The sequence below is a fragment of the Nelumbo nucifera genome, chromosome 1 (genome assembly GCF_055504915.1).
Source record: "Nelumbo nucifera cultivar China Antique chromosome 1, China Antique-T2T, whole genome shotgun sequence".
Lineage (NCBI taxonomy): Eukaryota > Viridiplantae > Streptophyta > Magnoliopsida > Proteales > Nelumbonaceae > Nelumbo > Nelumbo nucifera.
Window position 1 is genome coordinate 124471150 of NC_142649.1, and position 25667 is coordinate 124496816.

Sequence of the window (25667 nt, forward strand, 5' to 3'; positions counted from 1 at the left end):
TTCAATCTAAACTTCCATTCGCCCTAATCCGAAAAATTCGAAAGAAGGCACTTCCAGCGAAATCAGCAACCTAGACGCACACTCCTAGTTGCAGCGTTAGATTTCAGACCGGAATCCCAATCAAAGTTCCTCTGTTTTGCCGACTGTGTCCAGGCCGGAATCCCAATCAGGTACTCTGTCATCGTTTCTCCTCTTTTCTTTTGTCTTTCTTTTTCTTTCAAATTTTCCCGTTTTGCCTCTCCTGTGTTTTGTCGCGGAATAGCGGGATCCAAATGGGGTATTTAGCCTCTCCAGTGATGGAGTTTTCGTTGAACCAGTTCCGGCGAAACCATCGTCGCCAATCCATTCCCTGAAGTTTTAATTATTATGTGAATCTAGATGGCCAACATCAATTTGTCATTTTGTCTACTTTAACTGTTGACTAGCCTATATTACACTGTCTTCGTTTTTTAGTTATCTGAGTGCAAATTAGGTAATTGCCTGTTTCGTTTTATTGAATTAGTTAGTTTTATTCGTTTTTAATTTGTTATTTGTTCTATCAGTTTAAATTAGTTCATTCGATCTGTATGCAATAAAAAAATGTAAACAAATAAATGTTATATTGGAGACAAGGAGTATATACACATAATAAGAAAGAAGGGGTAAAGGATTCGTTGATGGACGGAGAAGAGTAAATGATAGGGGAAAATTTAATATCAAGTTTGACAAGTCTGAATGGTTAGCCCGAAAGTCAGGAAGCATCCATTGGATAGATGATAGGGGGAAAATTAGCTACTAAAAGGGAAACAGTAATAAAAAGTAAAAAATTATATATAAAAAAATAAAAAAATGAAACATAAAAACATAAAAGATCAAAAATAAAAAAAGAATTCCATAAAATAGATAAAATCAAGTAGGGTTCCTTAAGAAAAACAACAAGAAAATAAATAATTAATAAAATAAAAGGAAGAAATAACAAAATAAAACAAATAAAAATATAATAAAAAGTAAGAAGGAAATAAAAAAATAATAAAGATTGATACAGTAGATTCCCTTTTGTGCTGGCTTGTTTTGATGCTTTGTTCTTATTATTGTTCATTTGTGATTGCTTGTTTGGACCTCATGTGGGCCCACCTATTGGACCCGGGAGAGGGGTGCCTGACCCTTCCCCTCTCCCATCCGAGTCTTACCTGGACTGGCTAGCCAGTGCCCTAGGTTTTGGAGTCACTATTTAATAAAAATGATTTTTATGCCATTCTTGGAGGTTCCATCACCTTCATTTCTTAATATGATGGGTGGCGACTCCATTTCCAGCCCAAGTGAGCTGTTTTCCGATGCTCACACTCACCTTAAGATATAGTAGCATTAAAGGAACATGAAAATGTAAATCATGTTTGTGAAAATCTTGCAGAAACCATTTGAGAAATTGTTCATGCATAATATCTAGTTATATAAGATCAGTATTTAGCATCTTATTTGATGGGCTAGGGAGAGAAGATTCATTTATCTGACACATGATCTTTGTATTTGGATACCTATACTACAAAATGTAAAGGAGAGTGAAAAAGAAAGTCTTGTAAAAGGAAAGAGTAAAGAACAGATAGCCAAGTAAATGGTGTATGTCTAGATAAATGGTGTTGAAGTGTATGTCTAGATAAATGGTGTTGAACATTGTAAGTGGGTGGGATGAAAAAGTAGCTATAGGAACATGTGAAGCGTGTTGAAAAGAGACGAGGGTTCTCTTTTTGAACTGGATGGTTGCAGTGAAGTTCTGTGTGTAGATAAATGGTGTTGAACACTGTAAGTGGGTTGGATGGAAAAAAGGGTGTATCCATGTATGTCTAGATAAATGGTGTTGAGCACCATAAATAGGTGGGATGAAAAAAGTAGCTACAGGATCATGTGAAGTGTGTTGAAAAGAGATGAGGGTTCTCATTTTGAACGGATGGTTGCAGTGATTAAATTGTGTGTCTCTAGACACTAATTATATATGAAAATTGTTTTTTACTTGAAGAGATTATCTGAAGTGGTTTCTTGGTGGACAACTTGAATTTTGTTAATAACATTTCTATTTAATTGCACTTGGATATGGACACCAAATTAAACTTTTTGTATGTTTAGACTGATAAAAGAACCATTTTGCATTTCTGGACTTTGGAACTTGGAAGTTTAGAATAAAGTGATTTGTAAACAAAGTTAGCACTTCACTTGAGAAAGTTGGAGAATTCTTGATGTGAAAGAGATTATTCTTTGTTTTCAATCTCTCCTCCCGTTTCTTCTCTATTTTTATGATTATGATCAGTAACAGGTCATTGTGGATTTATTATTTATAGAATGAAAAGAGGAAATGCAATCAAAGATTCAAAGGTAAACCAAAAGGCTGGCCAGCACCAGCCTCCGTACAAATCTCCATATACAACAGTTAGAACCTAATCTGATAGGGTAGATCCCCAATACAAGTGTCTACTGTTTATCCAATACTGGTTAAAAGAGTTAGCCGAATCATTTGCAGATCTCCTACTTAATCATAATCTAATCTTGTAGGATAGAGCCACAATACAGATGATTCCTACTTATCCTATTCCTGGCTGAAAGAGATCCAAATCATCTGCACATCTCCTAAGTCCTAGCCCAACAGAATGAGATGCTTCCCAAGGATGTTAGTGATGTAGCCTCTATTGTACAATAATGATGAACCAATGGGTACAACTTATTCCTACTTCCACACACCTGGCAAAAAGAATTAGCCACATAATGCAGATCTCTTAAACCAGTGAGCGAGATGCTTCCATTGGATGTAGTTATCATCTCCTGCGTCCCTCATCTAGCCATGCACTACCTGTGAATCTCCCTCTTCCTGCACCCTTGAATTGCCAATAGCATACAATACTCATAATCCTCTCACAATTCGTTCAACTTGAGTAGAATCACCCCATCTCACTGATCCATAATGGACATGTGGTACCTTCCCGTTGTGACTCCTCCCTCTGTAGTTTCCAATCTCCACCTTGGAATCTTGGATTTTGAAAAATCTTCAATCTTGTATATCGGGTGTAGTCTCCTTTGATTTTGTGACTCTTGCCCTGAGACAGACTGTGAACTAGAGGCATGCTAAGGGGTGGTGATATTGAACAGAAAGATTCCAATTCCATTGGAACTAGTGAAGCGGCAAATTGGGTTTGAACTTGACAGTATTGATTTCTGTGTTAAAGTGAACAGTCACCTTCTCCTGTACATTGAGCAACAGACAGAGGACTAGAAGTTCTTTAGAAATCCATATTTATCTTGTAGTTTTAGGGTTTCTGGAATCTAAGTATACCACTATAGGACAATGGAGATCCCAAGGAAATAATTCCTGACAGACCTGTCTTGGCAAGGAGCTCATAAACTGGATCATTTGTGGTTTCGGACAGACCATAGAATATTCACTACATGTATTTAGTAATTAAGTTCGTGTTCATAAGATCTCTCTTCAATGGAAAATGCCACATGGTTATAGCCGATTTGGTAATTTGCGTAAGCTTTATAATATTGACATGTTTGCATAGGAAATAGTACCATTGCATCCAGATTAATTTAATGCTAATTTTTACATGCATCATCATCCTAGTGAAGAAAAACTAATTTGTATAATTTTTATGATTCTGTGCAGTTTTTGTTATCTGAGAGACATGTATTCCTCCAGGGGGGGTAATGCATATGGCCAGCAGTCATATTCTGCACAACCGGCATATGGGCAAAGTGTAAGTGTAGAATGTAGATACAATCGTCAAATTACATTTCCATATTAGAAGTATATCATTTTCAACTATATAAATTAAATTTCTAGATGTTGAGTCGACTACAAAAATAAAAAAAAGATGAAATTGAGTCTTTTTAGTGATGAGTGATGGTTGATGCTCAACAATTTCTGATAACTTAGTATTATATATTGACTATTTTTGCTATCTTTTTACTTTGTAGTCTGGACCTTATTCTGGAGGCTCTGTTGGTGGCCCTGAGGGAGGGTCTCAACTTTCCCTGGCCTCTCGGCATTCATCCATGTTAGGTGGTTCTCAAGAAGCAGATGTTGGTGGATATAGAGCTCATCCATCAACTGCAGCACATTATGGGGGACAATATGGGGCTGTTTATGGTGCATCTTCTTTGAATACCGCTCAACAGGTTAGTTTTTATTTTCACTTCCAAATGTACTAGTTTGCATCTGATTTGTTCATAATTTGTTTGTTCTTTCTCTGTGGTATGTATTTTTTTAGACTTCCTTTTTTTATTTTTATTTTTTTCATATTGTACTTGAGATATATAGACTTGATTATGTGGATAGAAATGTATCAGTATTACAGTATTCACTCTGGTCTGTGGTATGTATTTTTTTAGACTTCCTTTTTTTATTTTTATTTTTTTCATATTGTACTTGAGATATATAGACTTGATTATGTGGATAGAAATGTAAAAGCATAAAAATTTAACTCTCTATATGCACCAAATCCGCCAATGATAAACTTCTCAAATACCATTACATGCTTTGTCCACTTTGATTTTTTTTTGATAATTAATGTATAGCCTGTAGTTCAACAAAATCTTTCCCCTATGACTGAAACCTCTTACTAGCCATGAAGAAATCAGAAGTGAAGTTCCTTGGGGATTACATAGATCCTCTTTAAGAGAGCAATAAAGGTAAAACATATCTAATAAAGTATGTGTAGGGACTAGGGACACTGGAGAAGGAGATTGGGGAGTGATTCCTCATTCTGCACGAAAAGTATCCACTTTCTGAATAGTTAGACAATGTGATTGGTAGTAATTTTGTCCAACACTGCTCTCCACATAAAGAATGAAACTTTAGGTGGCACATTCTCTTCCCATATCCAGTGACAAGGAACAGAACCTGGATGCCTACTAGAGCTGCATAGAAGGGCTTGACTAAGAAAACATCCATCAGTCTGTTTGCAGACTATTCAAGGGGGTTTTGTGCAGGTGGATCTGGAATATTTGTGGTGCATATGGTGGAGTGAACTCCAGGAGTTAGAATTAAGACTATAATTGCAGGACATGAGGGGAGACAACATCCCCCCCCCCCCCCCCAAAAAAAAAAAAAAAAAAAGAGAAAAGAAAAAACTGCTGCAATTCTTTGGAATTGAAAAACCTCTCTCTTGCTCTATACCTAATTCCCAGACCTTCCCTTTGATTGTAGATTACTTCATCTGCAAAATCCTTGTTCCTCTCTAGTCTCTCCATTTCAGAACCAAGTGTAGGTTCAGTCTGCCAGGATGATTTAGTTTCAAGGCCGGCCATGTACAGAGAATTAAAACCTTCATGTTCTGATTGCTCATTTTGTCAGCAGATTTGGTTAATTGTTCTACTCTTCTTTATTGCCGTTTCCAATTACAGCACATGGAGACATGAGAATAACTCTGCAGCTATCAACATGCATTCCCGATCTCTGCTACCCTGGGGATGGTTTCTCTTTGCTTCCTTTTACCACCTACCCTGATTTCATGTAATAGGAGTATCAATCTGAAGTTTCAGTTTCTGTTCATTTGAGTTGATATCATACATGAATCTATTTTGAGTACAAAAGTATTTATCTTGCAAGGTTAACCAGTTAAAAGGCATTTTTTTGAGGAACAAGGTGAAGCTTGATAAGGTGTATTATCACATGTTAAGTTGATTCTGATTTCAACAAAAATGTTAGGGAAATTGTCAAAAACTCACCATGAGTTTTCAGCATCTCTTAAACTCACCACAACTTTTCAAAATGTCTAAAACTCACCATGTCACTAACTTGACGTTAAAGAGACTAATGGCTGTTAATGTATTACCATTTTGATCTTCATAGAAAAATATAAAATATATACATATATAAAATATATACATATGTTTTAATATTTAGACATGAAAAAAAGGAAAAAGTTCAAAAAATATTTTCAAATATAAAATACATAAAAACACAGAAATTACAAAAAACGTAAAAAGTTATAGAAATTGCACACAAATAAAAATTATTTCAAATTGAAAAACAAAATCAGAAAATAAAAATTGTAGAAAAAACACCAAAAATTATAGAAAAAACAGAAATTGCAAATAAATAACAAAAAATACAGGAAATTTATAGATGGTAGAAAATAGAAAAATGTAAAAGAGCAGAAATTATAAAAAACATTAGAAATTATAACAAAACACTTAAAATGTAAAAAAATAGAAAATTGAAAAATGAAAAAGACCCTTTTCCTCTAACTTGCCATTTTAGGGTGATTTGGTTATAAAAATTGTTATTTATGCTGACGTGGACACCTCTGTTAAGAAACATTAACGGTGCGCTAACAGAAGTTGAGTTTTGGAAAATAAAAACTTACTAACATGGTGAGTTTTAGACGTTTTGAAAAGCCGTGGTGAGTTTAAGAGAAATGCTGAAAACTCATGGTGAGTTTTAGACAATTTCCCAAATTATTAATATTTAGCTCTTGGAAATATATTGAATTAGAATTATGTTAATGGAATTCCAAAATTCAATTCCAATTCCCTGAACCAAAGAGAGTCTTAGTGAATATGTTTCCTAATAATTTACACTACACTGACAGTAATGTGTTCAAACCAATTTCTTTTAATTAATATAGTTACTAGTGGAGGGGGCCCTGCGTTGCAGGGGTTCACTCATAAACTATCAGGCTCGAGCTTGATTCGAATTAGAAACTTGAGCTCGGCTTGTGTCAAAAACTCAGAAGTTCGAGCTTGGCTACCTTGCAGGTCTCTCAAGCAGTTGAGGTGCCGAGCCGAGGTCTCCCTCAATTGCCGAGGTGTTATTAAGTTATCATGCCAAAGTTTTGGTGTTATTAATGCAATATATGCTTTGCTGCATAATTTTAGGGGAGTCTTCTGGGTTTTAAGCATCACAGAAGTTAGCATGTCAAAGCTTTCTGCCACCTTTTGATCAATAACTTTTGGCAGATTTACTTGTACTATTCATGTTATTAATGCAATATATTCTTGACTTGCATATTTTGCTATCTACAGGGTCATCTATAATGTTGGCATATGAAAATATAAACTGTTTTAATGTACCATTGATCTTACTAGGTAGTTTGCATTCTTTTTCAGCTTTCTGCAATGAGCGGCAAGGTAGGGGGTTCTTCAGCCCTTCAAAGTCGGGGTTATTCCTCAGCTATGGCAGAATCACCTAAATTTGCATCTGGTGACTATGTATCATCATCAAGCCATGGTTATGGTCTCAAGGGAGACCAATTCTCCTCAGGAAAGGTTTCTGACTATTCATCACTGGATAGACGACAATATAGTGAACAAAATGCTTATCTTGGACAGGAGTTACAAAGTGAATCAAGTAGACGATATGTAGATTCTATTGGTCTTGGTCATCAACATCAGGTGTGAAGATTGTAGTTATTTACACAATTCATTGTTTCTTTTCTTAATCTTCAATTTATGCCCCCAAGTTTTTAATTATCTTTAATCTCTGTCTGCTTCTCTAATTGTTTCCCTGGATGGTCTTCTTGTCCTTCACAATAGCCTGAGATTTATGATCGCATTGATCAGGTAAAATGCCTTTGGGTCTAAGACACACATGTTTCATTTAGGTATATTAATCTCTTGAAGATTCTCATTTGAGGTAAATTATTTGCCAGGCATCTTTTCTACGGCAACAACAAATGCTGAAAGCTCAATCGTTGCAATCTGCTTCTCTAGATGGAGGTGCAAGGTATTTCTCAATTGCCATAATTGTACTTACTGGTAACATTCACATCTCTTCTATGAATGGTTCTAGTATGTATTCCATAAATTGTCCGCAATACTCCCACTTGTTCAATGTTAAGATGGTGTACCATTCTTTGTTAGTGGCAATAGTGCCAACCCTGTGCAGAGTTTTTGTTAGGTTACCACACTGAGTAGCATACACATTTCTGGCAGACCCATTGATTATCTTGCAGCAAGGGGTGCTACTGTTCGTCATGCAACTGAAGATCTTAGCTCTTATGGTGGAAGAATGGATGCTGATCCGCGCACTTTATCAATGCTTGGTGGTTCTTCATATGGTGGGCAAAGCGCTCCATCAATTCTAGGGGCAGCTCCTCGCAGGAATATGGATGATCTAATGTATGCACAAGGATCTTCAAGTGGTGCTTATGGGGTGAGTCTGCCTCCTGGACGGGACTATGTCACGGGGAAAGGACTTCGGGGTGCATCAATTGAGTCTGATTATCCAGGTAGCATGCTTTCGCGTGGTGGGCATCCTGGCATTGGAGCATCCAGGGTTGATGAGCGGAAGGATGACAGAGCTGGGCTTCGTCGGGAGATTGAGATGAGGGAGGATGAGCGTCGTAGGGAGCATTTACGTGAGAGAGAGAAAGAAAGAGAAAGGGAGAAGGAGCGGGAGCGAGAAAGAGAACGGGAGCGTGAAAGGGAACGCCTTCAGGAGCGCCGGGACAAAGAGAGAGAACGTGAACGTAAGCGTGGACTTGAACTTAGGCGTGAACGAACTCCACCAAGAGTCACTAGGGACCGACATGGTTCCTCTTTGATGAGAGATGAGAGGCCTTTACGACGAGATTCTTCTCCCCGTCACGAGGCTTTACATAGGTGGACCTTTGATGTTTTATTTTGCCCTACTATAGTTATGAGTAGATTGCTGTTTTGTATATGGCACGGCCTTCTTAACTGACTCTGTGCTCTGCTATGCTGAAGGCATCATTCACCCGTTAAAGAAAAAAGGAGAGAATATGTCTGCAAGGTAACCACATAAGAATTTAGTCGTTCAATGATGTTGGGAACTTTTTCGACTGTGAGGATCTCAAGATGGGGGGGGTGTTTCAAATCTATCTTGTCTATTCATATCCTTTTGCTATGGAGCTTGGATTTTCTTCTTGAGATATTAATTTCATTTCCTCATTCCTTGGTCCGTAGCTGACGTTTTAAGTCTTGCCTTGATTCTTCTTATCCTTTGGCATTGACATCTGAGTTTTCTTAAGACTTTATTTTCTTTCCTGTCATTATTTGGCTCTGGGGTTGGTTTTCTTCTTAGTACTGTTCTTCTTTCCTCAGATCTTTTGGGTTTAACAAAGTTGCTAGGATCTTGTTTTATCTCGATCTTGGGCTATCTTTAGAACTGAAATAATTAGAGCCATCTATCTCATGTCTTTGTCCAAACAGCTTAAGAGTTGCAGATGCTATTATATGTTTTACTAGGATATGATCAAGATATATTTCGGGGACTTCCTTTTGAACCTATGGAGTCAACCGATCTCTGCTTGTGATTTGAGACCCTCAAATTTGCTGCTATTCATTTCCGATGGTGTTGTGTTGAAATGTATGCTATTAATATAATTTTATTGTGCCACCTTTGGTTAAGCTGTGAATGGGTTCCTTTCCAAAAAGTGACAAGGATTGAAAATTTCTATAGAGTTGAGACTTCCATAGTCATTTGTGAATTTGCTTTATGTTTGTAGACTTTCATTGGCTAATAACTGCTTTGCTCTCTGGTTTTCTGGTTTACTTCATTCTTTTGATCAGGATGCTGTCATGTTAGTTGTGTTTGTGGAGCTAACTTCTCATGTTAATTGATTTTTCAGGTCTATCAATCCTGTTTAGTGGACTCTGAAAAGGATTATTTGTCCTTAAACAAACGCTATCCAAAGCTTTCAATTTCACCAGAATTCTGCAAGGCATGCTATATTTATTTCTTTTACATGAAAGGAATAGCATCATTATATAATTTCAGTCGTTTTACTTAGCTTGGCTTCCAATAATTGTAGGTTGTTCTTCACTGGCCAAAGGGAAACCTGAAGCTTTCTTTACATACTCCTGTCAGGTAGCTTTTCCCAGGATCTTCTGTTTGACTAGGCCTTGCACAACTTTAAATTTTGTTTTGCCTTTTTTGTCTTCTCTTTGCTGTCACCAGTTGTTTCAACATTTTTGGTCTTGGTAGCGTTATTCCAAGCTTCATGTTGACCCTGCTTGGAAATCAAATATAGATTTCATCAACCATTATTATATAAATCTTTAACATTTCATATAGATTTCATCAACCGTTATTATATAAAGCTTTAACATTTCACCGCCATGTTGTGGAACAGTTTTGGGCATGATCTTGTTGAAATAGAGGAGAAATCTGAGCAGAAGGATGCATCAACAAAAGTGTTAACCGAAGAATCTGGGATGTCAAATTGTGGAAGGACTGTGTGGAATGCAAAGGTAGATCCTATCAGAGTTTAGGGTTTTTGCACAGATTCCTTTACATTGCTACCTCTTTGCAGTGACGATTTTATTCCATTCATGGTTGTACCCTGTGAGACAAACATCTAAACATCTAAACGTCAGTGGGAGCTGATCATGGAAGCTAGGCACAAGTGCATGATCTTTTATGAGTTAAATGTGTCGCTATACAAATAGGCATGCAATGATACAGCACAGGCAAAGGTCCAGACATGGCATTTGCACTAAAGATTGATAGTTTCCAACAGGACACTGCATTCATTTTGAACTGTGAAGTGCAATGTAGCACAGATGTAGCTTGATTGTCTATCTGTACAGATTGTCTTGATTAATGCATGCTTTCTGTGTTTGTCATTTACTCAGGTGATCCTGATGAGTGGAATCAGTAAAGATGCTCTGGATGATTTGTCTTCTGATAAAAGCTCTGATGACCGCATACCACATTTCAATAATATCCTGAGGTTTGGCATTCTCAGGAAAGATCGTTCCTTTATGGCTATTGGAGGCCCATGGGATGTTGTTGATGGTGGGGACCCTTCAATTGGTGACGATTCCTTGATTCAAACAGCTCTTAGGTTTGCTCTTATTATATGTTACTTCATTTGTTTGTAAGTAGGAGATTGCTATTTTTGCCAACTAAATAGAGGAGATGATTTATTTGCAGACATGTGAAGGATTTAACTCAACTTGATTTGTGTAAGTGCCATAATTGGAATCGTTTCCTCGAGGTAGTCTCAACTTTCTTTGATATGGCATTTCAAGACCTGTATGCCTAATTTTTGAGGTTGGTTAGTATGGTTTGATGAGAGGTTTGGATGGAGTACATACATTGAATAATGGGTTGAGATTGAAACTTAATGTCTAATATTGATCTAAGCAATGATTTGTCCTTGTACTCAGATCTGCTAAAATCATGCTTTGAGTGTTTTTTTAATGAATTTAACTCAAGTTGATGTGCATTACTTCCGTAATTGGAGTTGTTTCCTTGAGATAGTCTCACTTCCCTTGATGTTGCACTTAAAGACCTGCCTACCTAAATTTTTAGGTTAGTTAATATGGTCTGATGAGAACTTTGTATGGAGTGTACACGTAGAATAATGAATTGAAATTGAAACTTAATGTCTAATATTGCTCTAAGCAATGATTTATCCTTGTACACATAACATATCTGCTAATTTTTAATCTCTAAATCATGCTTAGAATGCTTGGTAAGAGAACTTTGCATTCAGCCCATAGTTGTCGTTGGTGTCACCTAGGTGATAAGGTACCTTTGATAGGGTTCCTAGCCTGAGTGCCCACCTAGGGAACAAAAATTACAATATGGGTGCCTTGTTATGATATTATAATAGTTGCATCCTATTAGCATATTGATACTGAGTTTTTATAATGTAATATATATTACTTATGCTTTGTTTTAGGGGTTTGCTATTTAAATTTAAAGGATGAATTTTGATCACATATAAGGATGGGCTTTTATAATGTACTATATATTACTTGCACTTTGTTTTAGGGGTTTGCTATTTAAATTTAAAGGATGAATTTTGATCACATATAAAGGATGGGTTTTATAATGTAATATATATTACTTATGCTTTGTTTAAGGGGTTTGCTATTTAAATTTAAAGGATGAATTTTGATCACATATAAGGGAGGAGTTTTTATAATGTAGTATATATTACTTATTCTTTTTTTTCTACAACTACTTTCCATCTCTTTTAATAAATAGATCTGTCCCATGTTTTTTTCTCCTTTTGCTACTTTATATCTCTAGATTTTATTAAATGAAATTATAACTTTCTAAAGGATGAATTATTGTTTTTGTTGTTGAAGTTAATAGGTTTAAAATGCTATTTTCTTTAAGTATAATGATTTGCCATGTTTTTAGAGGAAACTTGATGATAATTGTAAAGAGTATTTCTTATAAAAGATTGTAAAGAGTATTGCTATTTTTTATATGCGTGCTGATTGCTATAAAAAACTAGGGAATTTACCTAGAATTATTTTTTTATCTTGAAAAATTATATAAGGGTACTTCACAATTGCCTATAATTGCTTATATATCATAACAACTTTGATTTGGCATCATTAGTGATTCTTTGATCATTCTTGTTAACAAATCATTTAATAGTTTCTCACAGTGAATTGCTTGTTTGTGAAGGGGCAAATTATTGTCAAAGCTATTGATCAAAAAAAAAAAAAGGGCAAAGCTATGAGCCTGACCATGGGGCACAATTTTAGGGCTGAACCTTTCTTTCTTGTGGGCAGGAATACAAACCCCGCAAAGAAAAGATATGCACTTTCACAAGGCATAGGCTTACTATATGGCTTGATTGCACTTATATCTCTATAATTAACGATTATCTCTAATAGACCAGCTTTACATAACCACTGATATAGGATTGTAGAAGACCTGCCAGACACATACATAACTAAGATGTAGCCTAATGTTTTAAAATTCTCTTTTTAATGCTTGGCCTAAGCATCAAAGCACGTTTCCATTTGTCTGCCAAGTTTCTGGCGGCTCCAAGTCGTCTACTTTATTCAACCTTTGGTACCGTCTCTAGGCTATTTCATCATCATCATCTAACCCTTGTCCCAACTATATGGGGTTGGCTACAAGAATCCTGTGTTGTCATTCCAGTCTGTTTGGTGCCATATCCATTGTTAAATTATAGGTGCTTAAATTATTACTTCCACCCAAGTCCTTGGTCTGCCCCCAGCTCTTCTAGTCCCTTCAACCTGTAGCAGATCACGTTTTCGAGCAGGTGCTGTAGATGGTCTTCTATGACCATCTCAATCTATTTCTTTTGGTAATTTTCTCTTTTACATTGTCGATTTCTATGTAAACCACATCCAATTATGTTCTTGCACCATTCATATTATGCTGTTATTTACCTGTTGTACCATCTAACTCTTGGTTGTTTCAATGATGGTGCCACTGCTAAATGAATTGGCATTGGTGATTGCCTACATTATCACCTCAAACTGCTTGTTGCCCACATTAGTCTGCATGTGTGCTTGCACCACCTGGGTGCATGTGTTTGTCCATGTCTGTTAGAGGTGTAAATACAACCCTCTCAAAAAATAAACACAAAGCAATAATTGTCTATTTGATGTCTCTGATAGAAATCCTTTTTTATTAAATTGTATTGAATTTCAAAAAGCTGTATGCATGCAAGTGTGAAGCCTATGTGCATCAATTTGTTATATATTTGAATCTCTTTTGGCTCTCAAAAGCCAAAAGGTGAAACTTACTATTGTATCTTTTAGCTTGAAGTACATTTATTGTTGTTTATGCTGTTCTCTCCATTAATTGAACTAGCAACAATGACATTCACTCAAAGAGGCTATGTTTACCATAAAAACCACCATGGCGGGCATCATCCCCCACCCCAATGAAACAAAAACAAAATCCGGTTCTTGGAATTAGACCTGAAAGTAGATTTTATGGTTCATGCTTTTTAAAGCACATGTTTTGCATGTATTGCACGGCAATTCATATTCTCATACCGAGGGAAAGACTGGCACCCCCAGTTCTGGCATTATGACACTGTGGTTCCACCCCAATCTGGTGCTTTGCAAACCTATGCCACTTACCTAGAGACCTTTTTCTGGTGGTTTCTCTGACTTCATCCATGCCAAGCAATTCTTCTCGAATCATGTCATTAGACATCATATTTTTAATCATCTTGTATCTAGGTTCAATGCCATCTTCCACAATAAAACTGTTAATTGTCACAAGGAGATATCTCACATATGACATAACCAAATGGTTATTGCTGACCATGTGTCACCTCAAAATCCCTAAATGCATGAGTGCCCATGTGCATGCCTACAATCACCTGTCTGAAGTCTGAACCCCACACAAACTATTGATGGTCTGGCATACGACCACCAACACCAGTAACATCGCTACCACAACAAGAACAAATGGGAAAACAAAAGCCAGATTATATAAATAATTGTTTATCGAAGTAAAAATTTGGATTTCTTGCTCAATTACCGACTTTTTAGTTGTTACATGGTTGGTATGATGACCACTGAAATTGGAACACAGTTTTTTAAGGTTCGGTGGTGTAGGACTTTTCTTGATATTCTATTGTCTTGAAATATGAATGCAATCTTTTATTTGATACAGATACACTATGATAGAGTTGGAAAGGATGGATTATTCAGCCACAAAGAGATTACTGTCCTATTTGTTCCAGATATGTCTCAGTGTCTTCCTACGGTGGAAGCATGGAGAGACCAATGGCATGCATACAAGAAAGCCATAGCTGAGAGAGAGCATCAACTTTCTTTAAAAAAGGTCTGCTATTTTTATTTTGTTTAGATTCCTTTCCCTTGGTTATTGTTTTCCATTCTGTATGTATTAACCACCAATCTTGTTCCATTTGTTTCTTTCAGAAATCTAGTGAGAAGAAAGAAGTGGTGAAAGGTGAGTAGTTGGATGTATTTCCATCTAGTGCTGGTTCTTAGTTGTCACAAAGGGTTTCTAACCTTACTATTCAGAATAATGATTTTATTAGTTTATTCTCAGGGGATCGGAGTCAATCAAAATCAGATAAGGACATGGGTTCCCCAAAAACTGAAAAAGCTGAAGGCAATGTAGCAAAGGATGAAAAGGATGAAAAGAAGGGGCCACATGGTACACCCTCTGGACAGGCTATTGATGTCAAGAAAAAGGAGAATGATGATGGAAATGGTGCCAAAGGAAAAACAGCTGAGAGAGAGGGGGATGCACTTGAGAAGAAGAATGAGAAAAAAGATGGAGAAGCAAGTGGAACGGGAAAGCATGTTGAAAAAGTGGAGCAGGATGACTCTTCCACTGCCCAGACAATTGAGCAGAAGCCTGCGAAGAAGAGAGTTGTGAAAAAAGTTACAAAAAAGAAGGTTTCTATTAGTAAGATAAATGACTCGGAAGAAACAGTTGACAAACAAAATGAGACATTGGATGAGAAAAATGTAGAGGAAAAGCAAGTTAAGCCAGAAACCACTGTAGAGCAGGATGGAACTCCTGCGGATACTTCTGGTGTCAAAACCTTGAGAAAGAAAATTGTAAAAAAGGTTCCTGTGGGAAAATCTTCTAAAAAAGGTGGTATAGGTGTAAGCTCTGACGAAATGCAAACTGGGAAAGAAGAAGAAAATCCAAAAGATAAGACAGATCTCAATGGTTCTTCTGCTGTGCCAGAATCTGCTGTCAAAACAACTACTAAGAAGAAAATCATTAAGAAGATACCCAAAAAGAAGGCCAACAATGTGGAAGAAAAGAGTGGAAATGCTGAGAGCAAGGATGTTGAGAAAGAAGAAAATAAGACAGTTGAAGGAAATGAAGCAGAAAACATGAAAGAATCAGCTGCTGATGCAGATAAGCAGGCTGCTGAGGCAAACAAGTTGGGGAAGAAGAAAAACCCTAAAACAGAGTCGAAAGCAACGGACACTGAGAAGCAAGAAGCTGGCAAGGAGATTAAAAAGGAAGAGAAGGATGCTGATATTAAAAAGGACTCCAGGTCTAAAGTGGACTCTGAGGCTTCCAAGGAAAAATTTTCCAATAAGGATAGCCGTGAGGCCAAGAGGGAAAAAACCAAAGATGAGAAAGAGAAGAAAGGCAAAGATGGGAAAGATGAATCTAGGGGCAAATCAAGTAAAGAGGTAAAAGAAAAGGGAAAGTCAGATGAGCCTCCTCAGCATCCTGGCTTGTTACTACAAACAAAATGGACCAAGGATTCTAAAGTAGGTTAAAATTGCATGCCTTAATGTAATTGCTATTTAAATTGTATCTATGTTAACTTTCAAACTGTGTTGCCTGATCCTAATTGTTGTGTACAGATCCGATCATTGTCGCTTTCACTGGATTCACTATTGGATTATAATGACAAGGATATTGAGGAAACAACCTTTGAGGTTTTCTTTTCAACTTAACTGCAAATATTCAATGCTTGTAGTTAGTCTGTTAACATTGACCATTTTATTTTTTATATTCAGTGCTTAATCTTATCCCAGAACTATCCTAATATCAAGTGATGTGGGCCTGAGTTTAAGGTCTGAAGAGGTCTTGGACCTGGATACCCATTGGTAGTTCTGTCAGTGTGTTGGGTCTGGTCCAGGTCAGGGTAAAACTGGTCCCGACCAAAAAAATGAATTTACAGAACCAGTTCTGAACCAGACCCTATGGTCTGTAATTATAGATCCAGTACCAACCCAATTATTAATAGGGACTATTGGGCCTGACCTATTTAACATGTAATTTGACAAAAAACCTACTTAAATTTTTGATGAGTAATAAACCTACTTAATTGAAATTATTAAAAAGTAAAATCTACTTAATTGACACATTTGGACCATAATAATGATAATATTACTAGTATATCATGAGAAAAAATATGTATTTGGTATATTTGTAATATTTTAATAGTATATATATAATCGGATCAGTTCTTAATTGGTTTGGAACAACCAAAATATCCCCAACCCAATTATAATCGCGACCAGTGTTTTAAAAGGCATGGGAGGCATATGCCTGGAGGCGCCTCCAGGCGAGGCGCTCCCAAAATGCTCTGAGGCGTATGCCAGAGGCGCCAACACCTCTGAGGTGTACGCCTCTTGCGCTTTTTTCATGAGGCGTGCTAGAGGCGTACACCTCATGTGCATCTTGCACATCTGATATAAAAAGACAGAAAAAAAAGAAAAAAGAAAAAAAGAAAAGGAAAGGAAGGGGAAAGAAAGGGAAGGGAAAGAAAAAGAAAAAGGAAAGAAAAGGAAAGGAAGGGGAAAGAAAGGGAAGGGAAAGAAAAAGAAAAAGGAAAGAAAAGGAAAGGGAAGGGAAGAAAAGATAAGGGGAAAGAAAGTGGTTTGCCCCTTGCCCCTTTGGCTAGGGGGCTTCGCCCCCCAAACCCCCACCCCCTTTTCAATTCAGCCCAATTTGCTTTTCTTTGAGTTAACCAACTATGATGATGTCTACTAAAGGGCCAAGTCACAATTTAACCAGCAGCCTGCCCTGCGGCCCACTAGGCCTGGGCCTCGGGACAGGTTCCCCGCGGGCGTGCATGTGCAGGCGGTGGCTGTGCGCAGGCATGCGTGAACTGCCACGTGTGGGTGTGCTGTGGTACCCCCGTGGTGTGTCATGGTGCAAGTGGTTACTGTGGTGCCTCCATGTGAGGTGACCAATATTAGAAAACACTAAACTACCTTGGTGTGTGTTAAACATGCTAACACTACACGTGTAGTGTTTTCTACTATTGTAGTGACAGAGCTGTAACACACCATGTAGTAGTTTACAGCCCTACTACACCCACTGTGTGTAGGTAGGGCTGTAACACTACCACTTGTGTTAGGTGCACCAATTCCACCTTTGCATAGTGTGTAGTTTACAGCCCTACTACACTATTAACACAGGGTGCAAGTGGGTGTGCATCGTGGTGGATGTGCTGACACTGCACACAACACCCCATGCTGCATCATTTTGCACTATGTGGGTGTGCACACCCACATTGCAGTTGGTGCCTCATGTGGTGTGTCGTGGTGCAAGGGATGTGCACACCCACAATGCACTTATGACCATTGTTGCTCTTTCAGCATATCACCCATACACACCCCCATGTCACCGCTTTGATTGACAGTCCCAAACTCGTCTTTGTGCACCTTTCTTGCATGAAACTAGCTCATCTTTTCATAAAAGTAGTGTGGGAGTGTTCCCTTTTGATTCTATGCAATCCCATTTCCACAAAATAAATTTTCCCATTTTTTGTAATTTCTAGAAATTAAATATTAGTGAAAAACCATTTTTATCAATACTTTTCGGCATGAAACCAGCTTATTTTGGTGCACAAATTTTTTTTTTGCAGGTGTTCCAAGCAAACCCCTATCCTCCAAAATTATTTTTTCAGATTTTTCCAATTTTTGGTAATTTTTAGTGATTAAAAATTACCCCCCCTTTCAACTAATGTTATGCATCTTTATTCTTCTTAATATAAATGTTTTTTATTAAAAATAAAGAAAAAATGAGATCCCCCCTTCTTCTTCATCCTACTCCTAACCCCTTTCCTCTTAAGGAGGCTTATGCCTCTTGCGTTTTGAACTACGCCTCACGCCTCTAGGTAGTGGAACGTCTCGCGTCACGCCTCCGTGTTTTAAAACATTGATCGGGACACATGATGTAGATTTGGATCCTATATGATTGGAATGTTTTGGTTTAGTTCTATCAGGTCTTCCTTAGTGTTTTAAAAGCGCAAGGGCCAATTTGCGCCTCAGGCGCAAGGCGAGGCACACACCTTTTTGAAGCAAGGCACAAAATTACAAAAAATGGCTAAAAAATAAAAAAAAATTGTTAGAAAATTCAAAAAAATAAAAAAAGAAAGAATTCAAAAAATATTAAACATAATGTTAATAAAAAAATAAACTTAAATTTTAAAATAAGTGTTTTAAAAAACCTGTTATCTAAAATTAAGATACATAAACATAACATGTAAAGCGTATTCAAATGAAAATTTAAAAATAAAAGAAAACATATAAAGCATTTACAAGCATGTAAAACCCACAATCTCTTTTTTTTCCTCAATTGCATTACTTCAAATATCTAATGTGATGTAAAACATATTGCATTCTTGGTTCTATGAGTCGCCTTTGTACCAAACCTCTTGAGACAAGCCCGAACAAGTCCATGTTAGGGTCTTAATTCTTATTTCTCACATAAGAAATAATAATTTTATAACTTTAATTGTCTTTTAAGAAGATATTTTATTGGAATGATGAATGAAGAACATTAGCAAATAGGGGGTTTTTGGAGCTCCGGTTTGGGCTTGCCTCAAGGGGCGTGATCGGGAGTCTAGGGTCTTTGCCCCCGGCCCAGCCATTAGGCTCAAAAAAGCAAAAAGTGCAGAATTTTAAAAAGGCGCTTGCCTGGGCTGAGGTGCAAGGCACATCAGGCACACGGCTAGGTGCACCAGGTGTGTGCATTTTGAAAGGGGTGTGCTTAGGACCTGGGTTAGGCACATACCCTAAAATGCGCCTCGCCTGTGCGCCTTTTAAATCACTGGTCTGCCTGACCATCCCTATGCTTTGGTCCATGCCTGCTCATGCAATCAGTACTTGCCATATTATCATCCTTTGCTTATTAACTTGATAGTTGAAGTTAAACATGACACTTTGCTGAAGTTAAAAATGTGCATCTTTTGCAGCTTTCCTTATTTGCAGAGTCATTGTATGAAATGCTTCAGTACCAAATGGGCAGTCGTCTTCTGACATTTCTTCAGGTTCCTTTCACAAAGCTGACCAGACTATGTATTTAGCTGCGTCAATCTTTTCATTGGTGCTCATTGGGTCAATATGCTTTCTCTGCTTGTAGAAACTGCGTGTCAAATTTGTGCACAGAAGAAATCAAAGGAAAAGACAGCGTGATGAGAACCCTGAGAAGGATACTGATAAGGAGAAATCATCAAGGAAGCGTTCCAAGACGACTGATGAACCTCCTGTGGAGAATGAATCTGGTAAATCTGAAAAGCCTGAGTCCACCAATGTAGAAACCCAAGAAACTAATGCTAAGGAAATGGATACTTCTGCGGATGTGGATGATAAGTCCAATGTGGATAATGAATCTGAAGAAGAGGATCCAGAAGAAGATTTGGATGAAGATCAAGAAATGGAAGATGCAAGCCCCCAAAATGATACTCCTAAGGAAGTAGGACTTCTTTTTTTCCTTGTTAAATTTGTATGGTGTGTTAATTCTTAGGGCAACTTTTTGTGTGATGGATGATGGTTTCCATTTTATTTTTTGCATTTTCCCAAATTAATTATCTTGGATATAGTTGTTCCTAGTTTTCTTTTTTTCCTACTTTGTTATTTAAGTAATTCAACCATTAGTTTATTCTTCATTGAAAGGAAGAACAACCCAACTAGAAAAATTTAGCATCTGGGATTAAAAGACATTTCACTTGGAAGAAAGTGCAGTAAAAATTAAGAGTTGGGGGGAGGAGAAGGTATCGATTTTATTATGTTGTGATCTTATATTTGAGGCTGGAACACTATTGGTAATTGTTATGTCGTGAACTGCCATTGTGCAAGCTTCAAATACTGAAGGCATGCATACATTTTTGTGGTGGCTGGTGCCACTGTAACATCAATGTCGGAGGAGATTCAGTTTTTATTTGTCTTGGTTCATTTTGTTTGTCAACCACTTGCATCACCTCTTGCTATAATTTACTTTTTTCTGCAGGTTGAAAATGAAGACAGGCAAGCTGATGCGGAGGCTAAGCCTGAGGACTTGCTTGATGAAAAGCATGATGCAGAGAAATCTATGCAGGAGCAGAAGACTGATAAGAAATCTTCAGGTACAGAGGAAAAATCCGAGACGTTGGAAAAGGAGAAAGAGGTAGGGGTGGAGACACCTAAGAAAGTAGATCCTGTTGCTGACAAGGAGCTATTGCAGGTGTGCCATTTTCCCTTTTCTGTTTGTTTCATGCTTAATTGTCTAATCAATTATGCAGATTGTGTTGTGTTTTCTGCTATTGCTTATTTGATGGGGATTTTGTATATGTAACAGGCATTTAGGTTCTTTGATCGCAATCGAGTTGGCTACATCAAGGTAGCTCTTATTCTCTTTCCTTTGGGGAGGGGGATTCATGATAGGATTGTGGGTGAGGCCTAAATTCCTTTTCTACTTTTGCAGGTTGAAGATTTGAGATTGGTTCTTCACAGCTTGGGTAAATTCCTTTCACACAGAGATGTTAAGGTGGGGTTCTTGCACCTAGTCAAATTTTCATTTTCAAGGTTTTATTTGTTTCTTTGCTATGTTTTGTTTCCTTGATGACCTGATAGCGATCAGAGCTGTTTCATTGTACAGGAACTAGTGCAGAGTGCATTGCTTGAGAGCAACACAGCAAGAGACAATCGCATTCTCTACAATAAGCTGGTGAAGCTTACGGACATCTGAAATTGGATAGGTGAGTAGCCAGGGGCCATTGAGGTCTTCCATGGATAATTTTCTTTAGGTCTGAGTGAAGATTGTTATACTTTTCGATATTTAATTCCTTTCGGCTCAACTCCAATGTAAAGAATTGGGCGGATCTTGCATTTTACAGAAAATTGAGGATTCTGCTTCTTCCCATAAAATTATTTAATTGGAACTCCATTGTCCTCGCATTCAGGTATGAAATGCAGCGAACATGATAGGTTGATATTTATAAGGGAGCATCCAGTCCACTCCCAAGACCCCACGTAGCTAGGATCGACATTGTTTTAAAATTGTGATTTAGGCATCCTAAAGGGTGTAGATTTTGTTTCAGAAAACAATTGGTGTTAAACTCTGAAGTGATGGTAAAACAAAAACAGAATTTAGAGATGTATGATTTACGAAAATTGATGAGAAATGTTTGGTTTAAGGCAAAACGTATTTTTGAAGTCGGAAGTTTAAGAACATGTTTAGAAGTTCATGTTTTAAAAATGCAAATCACGTCGAAGAACACCCCTAAAATATTCATGTTTTATTGATTTTAGTTCTACGAGACTATTTCTTCTGTCAAGGAAAAAAAGAGAAGTGAAGTTTTTTCAAACTTGAATTGATGGCACACAAATTTTACGTGACGGTAATTATCCAATTGACGTGCACATTTAAAAAATGACATGCATTAATTATTAACTAGTAAAGCCTTTGACGCAATGAGCTTTCGAGTTGTCTGGTCTGAATCTGATAATGGCGAGTCTGATTCATACTGAACCATAAGGACTTTTCAATTCTCAACCTTGTTCAACCGTGTAGTCCAGTTTGTAAATGTATTGGTCCTTGTTGATACACTAATCCAATTTTAGTTAAGGTTCAACCTTGTTCAATCTTTACCCGGACCGTTTAGAATTTGCCTTAAATTACCACCTAGTTTCCTGACAATTGACCAAGTCCTGCAAGTGTCCGTTCACACATCACATTTGACACCATGTGGTTTATAAAATTATTTTAAAATTCAATATTATCTGTTTGTGGTTGATTGTCTTTCAATATTCTTTAATTTTTAAATAAAATTTAATAAATCCAAAATTTCAATGCTTCTACTTCGATAACTGGAGTTCACATCTGTGCCCCACAATACCCACAGTACATCCCTACCTTGTATTTGGAACATCTCCTGTGATGTCTTGTCATTTCCCGTATTATTATCGGGAGGTGTACCCAATACAAGGTGGGGATGTGCTGTGGGGCATTGTGGGACACATGTGAACTCCAATAACTGGTGTCTGACGTGCTCCCACCATTGCCGTTCGCCATAACTGATAAAGAGATTTTATTGACCAAGTGAGATAAAATAATATTGCCATAAGCCTTATAAACTAGACAGGGAAACCCAAACCTTTCGATTGGATCACGAGTGGAGGTGGAGTTTGATATTGTTGTTGAAAACAGACTTGGCAATTCATTATTTGGTAGCTCGCATATAATCAAAGCTCAAAGCCATAAAGGAAAAATGGAAAAGATAAATATTAATGTTGGAAAATATGCCCCTCTCTCTCTCAAAAGTCCCTTCACCGGTTGTTGTAATATGGTGTTCCCGTTTTTATATCAACCAGCAAGGGCAATTAAAAGGCTTGATATAAAAATGTTATAGGTTTATGACACCAAGTTCCCTTTCACAGGTCTCCCTTTTATTCAAGCAAATGAAGCTCTCCTTGCTTTAGGTGTTATTGTAATTTGGTGAATGCAAAGAGGTTGCAGATATCAGTGTTGTGGTCGTTGGAGTTGAGGGATGGCAATTTTCCCAATCCCCATCAGGTAACTGGCCTTCTTGACCTGATGGGTCAGGGATGGAGATTACCTTGACAGGGGTGCAGACGATCGGGGATGGGAATGAAGTCCTATATATATATATGATATTATTTATATTATACATTGAAACATATTTATTTTTTTTATATTTTAAAATTTTCATTATTTTAAGTAAATCTATTTTCTAAAAATACTTTTAATTAAAAAAATATGGGGATTTGAGTCCCTACGGTGAACCCATCTTTGTTGAGGATTGGGGATGAAGTATAACTTTTATCGCTGTTGAGGTTGGGGATGAGGAATATGGTTCCCACCCTATTGCCATTCCTACTGGAGTTTCAGGACATTGGAGTTGTGACATGTCCTTAGTTGTCTATGCGCTAAGAGCTTCGTCTCTCTTCCTTCCATTTTTAAAAAGTAAAAAACAAAGCAACTAGATGTTTATTCAAATGTTTCCATTTTGAAAATTTTAAGAATGAAGGGTAAAATAGTTTTTTCAATTTTTCCATTAATGAATGCTAATGATTGTCAAAAACTTGGGGGGTCTTTAAGGCAATTTCTAAACACTTAAAATGTAGAGTTAGAGTTAGTCCATTTCTTAAATCTTAAGGGTAGTTTAAGGAATTTCCCCTTGTTTAAATCTATAAAATCCTTTTTAATAATTTGTTTCTTACTTAAGACATTTAAATTTGTCTATTTCTGTTGTACTACGGGATTTGGACCAACTGAGTAAACATTTATAAAGTTCGCTTTTGAAGACCCATTTTAGTATGTATAGGGGGAGGCTGATGCAATATAGAAAAAAAAAGATAATAAGTTCTGTGCATGTTGGGACCACTCCAAGACACATAAGAAGTTGGGACGACGTTACTAATCCAACCGAGTAATTAATTACCAAGCTAAAGCCAATAAGGAATTTCTATCTTAGTTTGAATTTATTAAATTAGCATCAACACGAAACTCCTATCTTAGTTCGTAGTTACTAAGCTAGCGATTAGATCGTGATTTCCAAATTTTTGTTTAATGAAGATTTTATATTTGAGGAGATTTAGTAAAATTCTATTATCACACATTAGAAAACTTCCTCTTAGGATTCATAAGGGTGTGTAAGTCTATATAAAGAGTGGCTAAGACAAAACTATGATAGTTTTATATTGATTTTTTCTTAAGTATTCAGTGAAGAATTCTTCTTCCTGTTTATTTCAACTTTTACTCTTTTATTTGAAGTTTCTTTCAACATGATTTCTTTTCATACTGTGCCAATTTTACTCCCAAGTTTTTATACAAAGTAAATTACCTTAGAATTATCTCCTGTGTGGTTATCCACGTGTTTAGAATAGAAGGCCCAATTACACGAGTGATTGGAATTATTACCTATTTGAACACGTATGCAAGATGTAACTATATTATAACGACTAGAAATTTGTATTTGCAATCAAAGGGATTTTCCTTTGATTATGATGGTACCAAAATTTGCAACATGGATAGAATTGGAAAATTGCTGGAGATCTTTGGATGAGAGGGTGTAACCTCAGTTTTTATGGCACCTATGATAAGAAAAAGAATGTTAGAGACCCCAAGGTGATATTTTAGAGGTGTGGGCTCTAATGGTTATGTCAGTAATGCTAATAATAGATATGATGAGTTGAAGAGCTCAATGAAACAAGATAGGAGATGAAGTGAGATTTTCCGTGTATTTTGTGTATAATATTCAATGTAATATCCTTACACGAATGAGGGTTTCAAAAAAGTGTCATTCAAGAATAGGTGTGTCACTCACACGTGATCGGAGCTCGGTTCACTTGTCAATTGATCCTATTGAAGTTGAAAAAATGCCAAGTATATCTGTAGAGGTATTATTTTGAGCCATTTTTTCATATTGACCCCACACTCTCCAATGAAATTAAACGAAAACTTAAAAGGGTGTGGGATTAATATAAATATTAAAGAGTGGGTTAGCCTATTAAAAGGGTGTGGGATCAAGAAGCATGAGCTTTAGTTGTTGGATAAAAAACACAAAAGACAAAAATCCCTTGGGTTTTAACATTAGATGAAACAAAAACAAAAGGAGAAGCTTCAAAAGAAATCTACAATTCCAATAGAATAGCCCTCTCATATATCTTATGCATAAGAGTTTTTAATGTAACTTTCTTGTTTTTTGATGCAAGACTTGTTATAAAGTTAAAACCAATAGCGCACCACATTAATTTAATTATAAACATTACAAGTATAAAATTGTGTAGTTCACTTAATTATATATGCTTTCAATTTTTCCTTTTGGAATTATTTTTTTATACTTATATTTATTTATTTTTGTTTTAAGATATACAATCATTGAGGACAATTGTAAAGTGGCATTTATTAGTTTTTATTGAAATAGTTTGATTAATGTATTAAGCTTTTTTTTTCTTATATTTGTATTTTAAAAATTTTATTTTATTTTTTACTTTTAGACAAATTATTTAATATATGAAAATATTTTTGATACAAATTTTTAAATGACCCCACTGGAAAAAATTACTGGCTACGCCATTGGTCGTAGGCAATGGGTTTGCAATGAATGCATTAACATTGGGATTCTGATCAACTCGACCATACGTAGCATCTGGCTCAATCAAGTTAGCTGCCTCTAGGGGACTTCCTACTAGTTGTCGATTTGGCTGTATCAACTAGCATTTAGGTTTTTTTGCCCCAATAGTAGTAAATGAAAGTCGCT

General features: G+C 36.7%; 1 protein-coding gene across 2 annotated transcripts; it reads left to right on the forward strand.

Annotated features, from left to right (window-relative positions):
* The first annotated feature begins 30 nt into the window (after positions 1–30).
* EMB1579 (ATP/GTP-binding protein family) lies at positions 31–21538 on the forward strand. Of its 2 annotated transcripts, XM_088894150.1 has the most exons (24): positions 31–170; positions 3632–3722; positions 3943–4143; positions 7078–7362; positions 7504–7530; positions 7620–7693; positions 7903–8571; positions 8677–8722; positions 9561–9653; positions 9744–9799; positions 10065–10182; positions 10567–10778; positions 10868–10931; positions 14342–14512; positions 14611–14641; positions 14744–15936; positions 16033–16107; positions 19380–19454; positions 19547–19879; positions 20414–20626; positions 20741–20782; positions 20867–20929; positions 21041–21140; positions 21345–21538. In XM_088894150.1, exons 2-23 carry the CDS (start codon positions 3651–3653, stop codon positions 21128–21130), a joined length of 4203 nt encoding a protein of 1400 aa, XP_088750276.1. In that variant the 5' UTR covers positions 31–170; positions 3632–3650; the 3' UTR covers positions 21131–21140; positions 21345–21538. The 2 variants fall into 2 exon arrangements, with proteins under 2 accessions (XP_088750276.1, XP_010274405.1); XM_010276103.3 differs by lacking the exon at positions 21345–21538 and having other exon boundaries at positions 32–170; positions 21041–21328.
* Positions 21539–25667: the final 4129 nt, after the last annotated feature.